The sequence below is a fragment of the Sus scrofa genome, chromosome 1 (genome assembly GCF_000003025.6).
Source record: "Sus scrofa isolate TJ Tabasco breed Duroc chromosome 1, Sscrofa11.1, whole genome shotgun sequence".
Lineage (NCBI taxonomy): Eukaryota > Metazoa > Chordata > Mammalia > Artiodactyla > Suidae > Sus > Sus scrofa.
The window spans coordinates 129,627,471-129,641,348 of NC_010443.5; the positions used below are offsets into that span (position 1 = coordinate 129,627,471).

At 38.9% G+C, this 13,878-nt stretch overlaps 1 protein-coding gene across 1 annotated transcript in view; it reads right to left on the minus strand.

Annotated features, from left to right (window-relative positions):
• MGA (MGA, MAX dimerization protein) overlaps positions 1-13,878 on the minus strand; it is a 106,790-nt gene that overhangs the window by 36,826 nt on the left and 56,086 nt on the right. Inside the window, 2 exon segments of the mRNA XM_021097378.1 lie at positions 356-532; positions 2,080-2,306. Of these exon segments, the coding sequence (XP_020953037.1) occupies positions 356-532; positions 2,080-2,306 (404 nt within the window).

Below are 13,878 nucleotides of genomic sequence, written 5' to 3' on the forward strand. Positions count from 1 at the left end.
AAAATTCAAAAGTTTCACCAAAATGTGTTTGGGGATTTATATTTTATCAAGTTGACCTAAGAAATGTGTTTAATCAAATCTTTCTTCAAATTAAAAAAAAAGCCAACAATATTTAAATTGACGTAATCTTTTCAAAATTACTCCAACATCAGCAAGAATAATACTTTTAATGACCCTAAGGGAATGTTCTCTAGAATTAAGTATGCAGAGAAATAGATAAATTGATATACACATGATGTAAACCTTCTCTGTTTCTCAAGAATACTCCGAATTATTCCAAACATAATGCAAATTCTAATACCAGCAACAGGGAATTGGAAGTTAAAAAGAGAAATCTATGCAATAAGTAATTCACCTTTACACTACAGTTCTCAGGACTAGAATGACATGAGCCCTGCTGTTGAAATGATGGGGATGGTGATGGTGATGGTTGTCTCTGTTCCTCTTTTTTTCGTTCATACACTCGAACTCGGGCACAAGTCATCATACTTTCAAAGTACAAGTAGACTGGATCCTTGTCTTCTTCCCGAATCTGTAAGTTTCATACAACAAAATATTCCAAACATTGGGGGAAAAAAGTCTCCAGGACTCCAAAAGAAAAAGGATGTTTTATCTGTTTCTATTACAACACTTAAAATTTTGAAATGTAAACTTTAAATGGTACAATTACACACTTCATATGTGCTGAATTGTAGGGCAGTAAAAAGTACAAGTCCAAGTTTTTCATTACTGGATTTAACAGATAAAAAAATTTCTCAGAGTTCCCATCATGGCGCAGCAGAATCAAATCCAACTAGGAACCATGAGGCTGCAGGTACGATCCTTGACCCGGCTTAGTGGGTTAAGAATCTGGTGTTGTCGTGAGCTGTAGTGTAGGTCGCAAATGCGGCTTGGATCTGGGGTTGCTGTTGCTGTGGCTGTGGCCTAGACCGGCAGCTACAGCTCCAATTAGACCCCTAGCCTGGGAACCTTCATATGTCACGGGTGCAGCCCTAAAAAAAAAAAAAGCAAAAAAACCCAAAAAACTCTATCAACTTGTAACCAAAGTTTCCAAACTCTACTCTCATTTTCTACACTTATCTCAACACAAACTAGTAACGAACAATTATGGATCGGTACTGTACAGAGACCACACTAGATAGCACTGAACTAAAGGATCTTTCCTCAATTTAATGGACTAGAAGGACTGAAATGGATTTAATAATGAGAAATGCTTAAGTTATTAACACAAGAGAAGTTTGAGCTCTTTTACCTATTGTCTTCACATGGTCATGTCAACCATTACTTTATATCTTGAACTTTACTGTTATTGTATATAAAGAAATTTGCTTTAAAAAGATGATAGTTACTTTTTTTTGGCCATGCCCACGGCATGCAAAAGTTCCCAGGCCAGGGATCAAACCTGCACCACAGCTATAACCAAAGTGAAAGCAGTGACAACACTGGATCCTTAACCTGCTATGCCACCAGGGAACTCTGACTTTTTAAAGGGTTACTTCTTATAGCTTTTTCTTAACACTTTTCTAATAATGTGTACTACACCTCAGTCATTCAATATTCTACACTACAGAAATAAGAATATCTTTAAAAGACTTTTGAAAGTCATGTTTAACAACAACAACAAAAAAAGCTTACTTAATAGGATCCCCCTGAAGACAGATTTGGTTCTCTTTAAGAATTACAGTTGAACTGTAATTTAAACTACACAGGTCCACTTACACGTGGATTTTTTTTCCACAGCAAATACTACAGTACTACACAATCCTCAGATGGCTGAATACACACAAGCAGAACCACAGATATAGAGGGCTGACTGTAACATGAGGATTTCCAACTGCACAGAGGGTTCACGCTCTAATCCCTGTTGTTCAAGGGTCAACCATAGTTTTCACTCTACTTTTACGACAATTTTTAAGTGTCATCAATTACACCGATTAAGTCTGAAAGAGAGATGGCTTGCAGACATGTTACCTGAAAGCACCATGATTCACAAAATACAAATCAAAAATCTAGTTGAAACCCATTTTCCTTACAAACGACTTTTGTTACTTGCAATAAAAGATATAACTCCAAGCTTACCACAGGATTGGGTTTGGGAGTATATGCCCGAGCAGGTTTAATTCCAGTGAGCACTTTGCCCTTCACAGCAGTAGATAAAACTTCTGGCTGAGGCAACAGCAATGGTTTCATAGGCTCAATGACAGAAGGCGTTGGGATATAAACTGGCTCTGGATCTACTTCACCTTCTACTTTCACCCATAATGGGTAATGTCGAACAGGCTGCTCAGGCTCTGTTTCACATATAGCTTAACAAAAAGAAGGTTAAGACTGTTAGATACCTTTGGCAACAAGAGTTCACTGAGGCATTGCCAAAACAAAATGTGCTCCCTCATAAAAAGCATTAATTCATTAAAAAGTCCAACAGATGTCCCCTAAAAAACCTTTGGTTGTCCTCATGCACCTTAATTTATTCATCCACTAATCAAATATTTGGTGAATACCTATTATAGATCTGCTGCTGGTTTAGACACTAGAATGAACACAGCTATGAATAAAAGAAGTTCTTGGCTTCAGAGTTTATAACCCACAGGAGAAAAAAACTAATGAACATAGAGTATCATATAAGAGCCACATGGAAAAACACAGCAGGGTAAGGGATGAAGAGTTCAAAGGAGATGCTATTATATTTTAGTGTGGTCAGAAGAAGCCTTCTCTGTTATCCTGGAAAAATAATTACTTTTAATGTAATTTATAGTATATAAATATATACTACACTTTTTTGGCCACACCTGTGGCATGCAGAAGTTCTGGGGCCAAGAATCGAATCCACGCCACAGCAGTAACCCAAGCTGCTACAGTGACAATGCCAGATCTCTAACCTGCTAAGCCAGCAGGGAACTCCTATACTATGCTTTGTAATTTTACAAATACCAATGAATATTTATTGAACCTTACTATGTACAGATTCTAAGCACTTAATATGTTTTAACCCATATAACCATAACAGTCCTAAGGTATTACTATTCCCACTTTGCAGAAGTTGAAGTTCAGAAAAAGTCCAACAGTAAGAGGCAGAACCAGGATCAAACCCAGTCAATCTGGCTCCAAACTGAGCTGTTAACTGCTGCCTTCTAATGACAAATTCTACTCAAACGCTAGGCTGAACTCAGAATAGGAATAATAATACATCAACAAAAAAGCAATGAAACCCAAATGAGATGAAATCATACTATTAAGAACTATACAGAGTTCCCGTTGTGGCTCAGCAGGTTAAGAATTCAACTAGTACCCATAAGGATGCAGGTTTGATCCCTGGCCTCACTCAGTGGGTTCAGGATCCAGCACTGCCACAAATTGTGGCATAGATCACAGACGCAGCTTGGATCCAGCATTGCTGAGGCTGTGGTGTAGGCTGGCAGCTGCAGCTGTGATTCAATCCCTAGCCTAGGAACTTCCATATGCCGCAGGTGAGCCCCGGTGGCATAGGGAGAACAAAAAAAATAACCACACAAAAGAAAAAGAAGACAACTATACAAATGAAAACCTGCATTGATTAGCTAAATTAAGGATCTAGGAGTTCCCATCATGGCTCAGCAGAAACGAATCTGACTAGTATCCATGAGGACACAGGCTTGAGCCATGGCCTTGCTCAGGGGTTAAAGATCCGGTGTTGCTGTTGAGCTGTGGCGTAGGTTGCAGACGCAGCTCAAATCCCAGCTTGCTGTGGCTGTGATGTAGGCCAGCTGCTGCAGCTCCAATTTGACCCCTAGCCTGGGAACCTCCATATCCCGTGGGTGTGGCCATAAAAAGACAAAAAATAAGTAAATAAATAAATGGAGGATCCAGCTTAAGGGGCTGCTGGCTTTATTTTCCAAGCAAACTGCCCATCCCCATGAAGAAGACAGCTACAGAGAAGCAAACATTGTTTTTTGCACTTCAGCAATCAGTGCTCAGAAAGAATATAGCTGATTCTAAACCAAAGACCCAAAATCTTTGCCTGAAGTCACATAAAATGTGACCAAGCAGCAATAACACTTAATTAGACAATCTTTCATAACAAAGCAGCATCCAAATTGCTACCTGATTTCATAAGTATGTTTGCTCTGAACATTAAGACCCAACTATAAACACCTTTGCTTAAAAAGTTCCTAAGGTTAATATCACTCAGAGCATAACCATAAAATGCTGCATAAACGTTTAAAAGTTAAAATAGGTAACAAAAAAATCTTCAGAGCTAGAAGTGATTGAGCCAATTAATTAGCTACTTAGCAGTCTGTTATCCAAATTTAAAACTTAAGGTTATTTATTACATAACTCACAAAGGCTGGTAAGACCCCAGTATTCATTCATGTATTCAAATATCTCCATTTACTATGTACTTTGTAGATATAGTAATAAACGAAACTGACAAAAGGAGTTCCCTGGTGGCTCAGCAGGTTAAGGATCCAGCATTGTCACTGCTGGGGCTCAGGTTCAATCCCCGGCCCCAGAGCATCCACATGCCAGGGTACAGCTGGAAAATAAAAATAAATAAATAAAACTGACAAAAAACCCCTGCCTTCATGGAGCTTACATTTATTTACATTGGAGGGAAGAGCGTGAAACAGGAAATAAATAAGACAAATAAGAAAAATACACTGGGAGTTTCCGTCACGGCCCAGTGGTTAACGAATCCGACTAAGAACCATGAGGTTGCAGGTTCCATCCCTGGCCTTGCTCAGTGGGTTAAGGATCCGGCGCTGCTGTGAGCTGGGTGTAGCTTGCAGATGCGGCTCAGATCCTGCGTTACTGTGGCTCTGGTGTAGGCCGGCGGCTACAGCTCCGATCAGACACGTAGCCTGGGAACCTCCATATGCCGTGGGAGTGGCCCTAGAAAAAGCAAAAAGACCAAAAAATAAAATAAAATAAAATACATTGGATTCTATTAAGTGCTTACAGGAAAAAACAAAGCAGAGAACAGAAATAAACAGTATGTTTAGTGAATATGAGTATATATTTTGAGGGGGAGTATTATAATTTTAAAAAGGATAACCAGGGATGTCCTTCCAATGAAGGTGGTGCATGTAGAGTCTCTATCTATCACTCACTTGGTTAAAGCTTTGTTGTCTAGTTTTACTGTTTCATTCACACATTTTTTTTTGTCTTCTGGCTTTTGTCTTTTGAGGACCACACCCCCAGCACATGGAGGTTCCCAGGCTAGGGGTCTAATTGGAGCTGTTCCTGTCAGCCTATGCCAGAGCCACACCAATGCCAGATCCGAGTCCTGTCTGTGATCTACACCACAGCTCACGGTAATGCCAGATCCTTAACTCACTGAGAGAGGCCAGGGATCGAACTGTAACCTCATGGTTCCTAGTCAGATTCGTTTCCACTGCGCCACGACAGGAACTCCTTCATTCACGTCTTAATGCTGCTACAAAAATAAAAGCCTCTAGGTCAAGCACTATTGTCTTAATGTTGCAATCATCTTTCAAGGATTTTCTAAGCTTCCATAAACTAAGGATTATACTAAAGTAAGAACTCTCTTCATCTTTGTTCTTTTGAAAATATCTCCTAAATACACAGTTGAGTACTTCAGAAGAAAACCTCTCAAAATGTCTTAAAACATCTTAATTCCTCACAGGGAATCAAAGACAACTCTAAAGTTTCAATTGCAGATAAAAGGAAGACAGGTGGTGGTTCCAGTACATAGGGAAATTCATAAAAGCTAATTCTGAGTTATGTTGAACATATGTAAGACTAGAGTGACAGCAACATAATCAACAGGTTAAGCAATAAAAATTAGGACTGTCAGAGGAAGGGATACTCCCAAACTCACTTTATGAGGCCACCATCACCCTCATACCAAAACCAGACAAAGATACCACAAAAAAAGAAAACTACAGGTCAATTTCACTGATGAACATCGATGCAAAAATCCTCAACAAAATACTAGCAAACCACATCCAACAATACATTAAAAGGTGTGGACATCATGATCAAGTGGGATTTATCCCAGGGATGCAAGGGTTCTTCAATATCCACAAATCCATCAGTGTGATACATCACATTAACAAACTGAAGAAGAAAAACCATATGATCCTCTCAATAGATGCAGAAAAAGCCTTTGACAAAAATCCAACACCCATTTCTGATAAAAAACCCTTCAGAAAGTGGGCATAGAGGGAACCTATCTCAACATGTCATAAAGGCCATAATGACAAACCCACAGCGAACACCATTCTCAATGGGGAAAAGCTGAAAGAATTCCCGCTGAAATCATAAACAACACGAGGATGTCCAATCTTGCTACTACTCTTCAACAGAGTTCTGGAAGTCCTAGCCACAGCAATCAGAGAAGTAAAAGAGATAAAAGGAATCCAAATTGGAAAGGAAGAAGTAAAACTATCACTATTTGCAGATGACATGATACTATACCCAGAGAATCCTAAAGACTCTACCAGAAAACCGTTAGAGCTCATCCATGAATTTGGCAAAGTCGCAGGATACAAAATAAATACACGGAAATTGATGGCATTTCTATACACTAACAATGAAAGATCAGAAAGAGAAATTAGGGAAGCAATCCCGTTTACCATCGCATTCAAAAGAATAAAATACCTAGGAGTTAACCTACCTAAAGAGTCAAAAGACCTGTACTCTGAAAACTATAAGACACTGATAAAAGAAATCAGATGACACAAATAGATGGAAAAACATACCATGCTCTTGGATTGGAAGAGTCAGCATTATCAAAATGACTATACTATTCAAGGCAATCTACACATTCAATGCAATCCCTATCTAATTACCAAGGACATTTTTCATAGAACTCGAACAAAATATTTTAAAGTTTGTTTGGAAGCACAACAGACCCAGAATAGATGAAGACATCTTAAAAAAGAAAAATGGAGCTAGAGGAGTCAGGCTCCCTGACTTCAGACTACACTACAAAGCAACAGTCATCAAAACCATATGGTACTGGCACAAAGACAGAAATACAGATCAGTGGAACAGGATAGAAAGCCCAGAATTAAGCCCATGCACCTACAGCCAATTCATCTATGACAAAGGAGGCAAGAATATACAATGGAGAAAAGACAGCCTGTTCAATAAGTGGTGCTGGGAAAACTGGACAGCCACATGGAAAAGAATGAAATGAGAACACTCCCTAACACCATACACAAAAATAAACTCCAAATGGATTAAAGACCTAGATGTAAGACCAGACACTTTAAAACTCTTAGAGGAAAACATAGGCCAAACATTCTCTGACATAAACGACAGCAACATCTTCTCAGATCCATCTCTTAGAGTAATGACAGTAAAAACAAAAATAAACAAATGGGAACTAATCAAACTTAAAAGTTTCTGCACAGCAAAGGAAACCCTAAACAAAATGAAAAGACAACCCACAGAATGGGAGAAAATATTTGCAAATGAATCGAATGACAAGGGATTAATCTCCAAAATTTATAAACACCTCTTACTGCTCAATACCAAAAAAACAAACAACCCCAATCTAAAAATGGGCAGAAGATCTAAACAGACGATTCTCCAAGGAAGACATACAGATGGCCAAAAAACACATGAAAAGATGTTCAACATCACTCATCACTAGAGAAATGAAAATCAAAACCACCATGAGGTACCACCTTACACCAGCCAGAATGGCCATCATCAAAAAGTCTACAAACACTAAGTGCTGGAGAGGGTGTGGAGAAAAAGGAACCCTAGCACACTGTTGATGTGATTGGACTGACATAAATTGGATTGTTGGTGGGATTGTAAATTGGTGCAACTACTGTGGAAAACAGTTTGCAGATTCCTCGGAAAACTAAAAATAGAATTACCATTTGATCCAGCAATCCCACTCCTGGGCACCTATCCAGAGAAAACCATGACTCGAAAAGACACATGTACTCTGATATTCACTGCAGCACTATTCGCAATAGCCAAGATGTGGAAACAACCTAAATGTCCATTAACAGAGGAGTGGATCAAGAAGTTGTGGTACATATACACAATGGACTATTACTTAGCCATTAAAAGGAACGAAATACTGGCATTTTTAGCCACATGGATGGACCTAGAAATTATCATGCTAAGTGAAGTCAGTCATTCAATGAGACACCAACATCAAACGCTTTCACTGACATGTGGAATCTGAAAAAAGGACAGAATGAACTTCTTTGAAGAACAGATACTGACTCACAGACTTTGAAAAACTTATGGTCTCCAAAGGAGACAGTTTGGGGGGTGCAGGGATGCACTGGGGTTGTGGGATGGAAATCCTATAAAACTGGATTGTGATGATCATTGTACAACTACAAATGTAATACATTTATTGAGTAATAAAAAAAAATTAGGACTGCCACTGACAGAGGCAACATCAGATGCTATGAAAATGGACAGACTCCACACAAGGACCAGAACAACAGACCAATTCCTCACACTATTAGCCTGTTTTCCACTTGATTCCTTTACACAGCCTGGAATCCAAGACAGAGCTCTCCTTTATAATACACTACAGAGCTCCTCCTACCTTTCATTTGAAACCAAGAAAAAGGAAGCTAGCAAAGGTAGGATATGGGGAGAAGCACAGTAGCATATACTGACAGAAGCCAAGAACAAAAACTTGTTTCAAGAAAAGTAGCATCCCCTTATTTCTATTCAAATGCCTTCTTAGATAGTATCTTCCCAAGGTTCCCTAGCATTAGCACTCGGTCTTCTGAGTTCCCAATAAGCCTTTTGTTCATGACACTTAAAACATATGGCACTTTTATTTCTGTGGCACTTTAAATTACCATAATTATATATCTATGTTTCTCATATACCTGTTTCATCAAATTAACAGTAACCTCTTAGAGATGAACTTAGTTTTAAAACTGCTATGCTAATAATCAGCATACCATATTCATCTCCATCCCAATTTGAAGGCTTTTTTTTTTTCTTTTCTAGGGCCACACCCACGGCATGTGGAGGTTCCTAGGCTAGATAGGGGTCTAATTGGAGCTGTATCCGTTGGCCTACGCCAGAGCCATAGCAATGCCAGATTCAAGCCATGTCTGCAACCTACACCACAGCTCATGGCAACGCCGGATCCTCAACCCACTGAGCAAAGCCAGGGATCGAACCCACAACCTCATGGTTCCTAGTTGGATTCATTAACCACTGAGCCACAACAGAAACTCCTTGAAGGCATTTTAAACCTCTTCATTGTGAGATATAATACTCATGAAGTGCAGGAACAATGTATATATACCTTAATACATATTAGCAAGTATACAACCATATAAATACTATAGAGATCAAGAAATAAAATACTGCCATAAATCCCAGAAGCTTTTGCAAGCCTTTCTCAATCATAATTCCTTCCCATAAGGGACTCACTTAAATGACAGCCAGTTCCCTGCTTTCCCTTTTTAACACAAAAGTACACACCCCTAAACATAATAGCTTAATTTTGTCTGCATCACAAATTTATTTCAATATAATCGTGAATGTGTTCTGCTTTTTTTCACTAACGTATTTGTACAATACACTGTTGCACATAATTCATCTATTTTTTACTGTGGTATACTACTCCACTGATTATTCACACCATTTTTTATTCATTCTACTGCTATTAGATATCTGGGATTGTTTTCAGGTTTTAGATACTGTGAGTCACAGTGCCATAAGATGGTTATACAACGTGGTTCAGCTGGTTACTCTAGATCAAGGGCATGTGAATCATCCATTTCAGTAGACAGTGTCAAATTACTTTCCAAAGCCGTTATACCAATTTACATTTCTATTAGCAGTGCATGAGAGTTTCCATTTATCAACAGTTGATAAACTGATACTGTAAGAGGATTTTAATTATAACCATTCTGGCAGGCATGTCGTGGAGTCTTATTCTGAATGTAGTTTGCATTTCCAGTTATAAATGAGATGTTCAACATTCCTCCTCATGAAGTGACTCTGACTTGCCCTTTTAAAAATAAGACTTTAAATCTGATTAATTTGTACACACCTCTATATATTCTAGATACAGGTCCTTAAATGTTCTCTCATTGTAGCTTATATTTTCACTTGCTTTAATGTTTTAAAGACCTGAATTTCTTATTTTTAACTTTTCAAATGTATTAATTTTTATGCTAAGGATTGGTGTTTTCTTCTGTCACGCTTACAAACCCTTCTACCAATATGAGATCATATATATACTGTGTGTGTGTGTCTGTGTATGTGCGTATTTCTATATAACCTTCTAAAAGTTGCATTGCTATATTGCTTAGCATTTGAAAATTAGGTCTATAATAGATTTAAAAATGATTTCTACGTACAGTGTGAGGAATAAAGTATCACTTTTTCCCATACTGATATTCAATGATGCCACCAACATTTACTGAAAAGATCATCCTTTTCCTTACTCTTCTGTCATTTTTGTCAAATCAAGTGTCCACATATATTTGAATCTACTGTAGCCTCTCTAATCTGTCTACTGGTCTGTTCAGTTTATACTCAAGCCAGTATCACCCTATATTAAACATAGGAGTTTTATAAGTTTTGATATTCAAAAGAGGAAGTCCTCTTACACTGTCATTGTTCAAGACTGCCCTGGCTATTTCTAGGTCTTTTGCAATTTCATCTAAGTTTTGGAATCAGCTTTTCAAGTTTCACATAAAAAAAGCTGTCAAGATTTTGATAAGGATTGCAATGAAATCACAGATGAAAAAGAGAAAAAAAAGGAGTTCTCAACATGGCGCAGTGGAACAAATCCGACTAGGAACCATGAGGTTGCAGGTTCAATCCCTGGCCTCACTCAGTGGGTTAAGGATCTGGCGTTACCGTGAGCTGTGGTAGGTCGAAGATGCAGCTCGGATCTGGCATTGCTGTGGCTGTGGTGTAGGCCAGCAGCTGTAGCACCGATTGGACCCCTAGCCTGGGAACCTCCACGTGCCGCGGGTTCAGCTCTGAAAAGACAAAAGCCAAAAAAAAGAGAGAGACAGAGACAGAGAGAAATCACCAAAAAAAAAAAAGAAAGAAAAGAAAAAGAGAGAAGATACCATTACAATCTTCAATTCCGCTTGCTAACAGTTTTTTGCTTTTTAATTAAGAATGGACGAATTAATTCCTATCGTGGCTCAGCAGCTTAAGAATCCGACTAGTATCCATGAGGATGTAGGTTCAATCCCTGGCCTCACCCATTGGGTTAAGGATCAGGCGAGGCCATAAGCTGCAGCTTGGTGGAAGATGCAGCTCGGATCTGGCGTTTCTGTGGCTGTGGTATAGGCTACAGCTCCAATTCGACCCCTAGCCTGAGAATTTCCATATGCTGTGAATGTGGCCCTAAAAAGACACACATACAAAAATTAAGAACGGAGTCTGGGGAGATGGCAGAGTAGGCAGCACCAGGATATAAAGTAGGCAGACTCTATATCTGAAAAACTGCACTGGCAGAATCTGTCTGATGTATTTTTGAAACTCTGGAGTCTACAACTTCCAGGGGAAGACTTGGACAATAAACGTTCACTGTGTTTAATTTCAGCTCTTAGCACAATAGCAGCTACCCATTCCTCAGCCCCCCAGTCACCTCTGGAAGGCAGCTGTGCATGTATGTGTTTCCTGAGCACCTCACACCCAGTGGGAGCGAGGGTGGGCAGAAAGGACCTTGTCCTCCAAATATCAGGGTCTCTGCTCTGATTGCTGATTCTGGTCACAGAGGTGCAAAGAGGATGGAAGCCACTGTTAGTAGTTAAAGCTCCCCCTACTGTTACAAGGCCTGGCTTGGTCTTAAGTAACTTCTAGGGGCTTTAAAGAGACAGCACCCTTTTTCCTCCTTCATTTTTCACTTTTCCCCCTTTTCAGAAGCCAGAAACTAAAGACTATAACATTAAAAAAAAAAAACCTGCATATATGAGAAAAATAACTAAGTATGCATGCCAAGGAAAGGCTTAGAAAAAACCTGAGAATACCTTAAGTTTACACCTCAACATTAATAGTGAGACTGTTTTCTGATCACTCATGTGTGCCCATTTACTATCCTTCAAGAACTTTTCCTTTGCATTCACAACCTGACTAACTGTTCAGTGCAAGAGACCTAGCTTTCATCCCATCAGCTTTGACATGCCTTCTTCACTAAGCTTAAACATTTCCAGCTTTGATTTAAAATAAAGAGATATACCATTTTTTCTCTCACTTGAACACCTCAGAAGCCACTGCAGGGTTATAAACTGGCCTAATTTCAATATTATTGTGTCTCAGGAAAGAGGAAGGCCAAGGAGAGAGACAGAGATGGGAAAAAGTCAGTAGGTAGAGCAGACAGAATACACACAACATTCATTAAGTTTACCATCTTTTATCAGCACAGTTCATAGAGCCCCAAAACAATGAAACAGTAACATCAAAGATCACCACAAGTGTAATAGTGAAAAAAATTGAAATACTATGAATTACCAAAATACAACACAAAGACACGAAGGGAGCAAATGCTGCTGAAAAATGGCACCAAGAGACTTGCGGATACTGGTTGCCATAAACCTTCAATTTATTTAAAAAAAAAAAAAAAAAGGCAGCATCTGCAAAGTTCAATAAAGCAAAGTACAATAAAATGACTTATGCCTGTGTATATAGGTCTTTTTACATCTCAATGACATCAGCTTTATAGTAAAGTCTTAAAATCAGGTAGTTCTTGGAGTTCCCATCATGGCTCAGTGGTTAACGAACTTGACTAAGACCCAATGAGGACTCAGGTTCAATCCCTGGCTAAGCTCAGTGGGTTAAGGATCCAGCATTGCTAGGAGCTGTGGTGTAGGTCCAAGACTCGGTTCGGATCTGGTGTTGCTGTGGCTGTGGCACAGGCTGGCAGCTATAGCTCCGATTGGACCCCTAGCCTGGGAACCTCCATATGCCACAAGTGTGTCCCTAAAAACACAAAAAAATTAAAAAAATCAGGTAGTTCTTCATCAAAGTTGCTTATCAAAGGACTATTTGAAGTCCTCTGCAAAGTCTTCCACATAAACTTTAGAAACGACTCATCAATTTCTACCAAAAGAAGCCCACTGAGGTTTTGACTGAATAGCATCAAATATATAAATCAGTCTGAAGAAAATTGTATCTTACCAACAAATCTACTGATACATGAAAACTGTGAAACTCTATTTACATAGATCTTTTAAAGTGTTCTCAGCACTTTCTAGTATGGGGGGGGTGTGCCTGTAACTTTCGTCAAATTTATCAACATTTTCTTTGTATGCTATTTAAAAAAAAAAAAAAAATTTCCCCCATTTTTATCCACCCCACAGCATATGGAGTTCCCAGGCCAGGGATCAGATCCAAGCCACAGCTGCAATCTATGCCATAGCTGGATCCTTAACCCAATGTGCCAGGCCAGAGATCAAACCTGCATCCCAGTGCTCCAGAGATACCACTTACCCCACCACACCACAGCAGAAACTCTTATATGCTATTTTAAATGGTGTATTTTACTCTAATTTCCAGTTGTTCATTGACATATACACAAACACACTGTACACTGATAATGTTGCAAGCTGTAACCTGACTAAATTAACTTCCAATTCTAGTAGCTTTTTTGCAGATTTCCCTATGAAAGAGTCAATTTCTTACTTTCCAACTTGGATGCATTTTCTTTCTTTTATGCCTTACTGGACTGGCTAGGAGTTATGATGTGAAATAGACATGATAAAAGACGCTAACTTTCCTCATTCCTAATCTTTGGGGAAAAGCACTCAGTCTCTTACCATCAGTATGTTGTTGGCTGTAGAGTTTTTTTTTAATAGATGTCCTTTACCAGGGTGAAAGTTCCTTCTATTCCTAGAGTGCTAAGAATTTTTCCAGAAATGGATTTTGTCATTTTATTTTATTCTTGTCTTTTTAGGGCCACACCCATGGTAT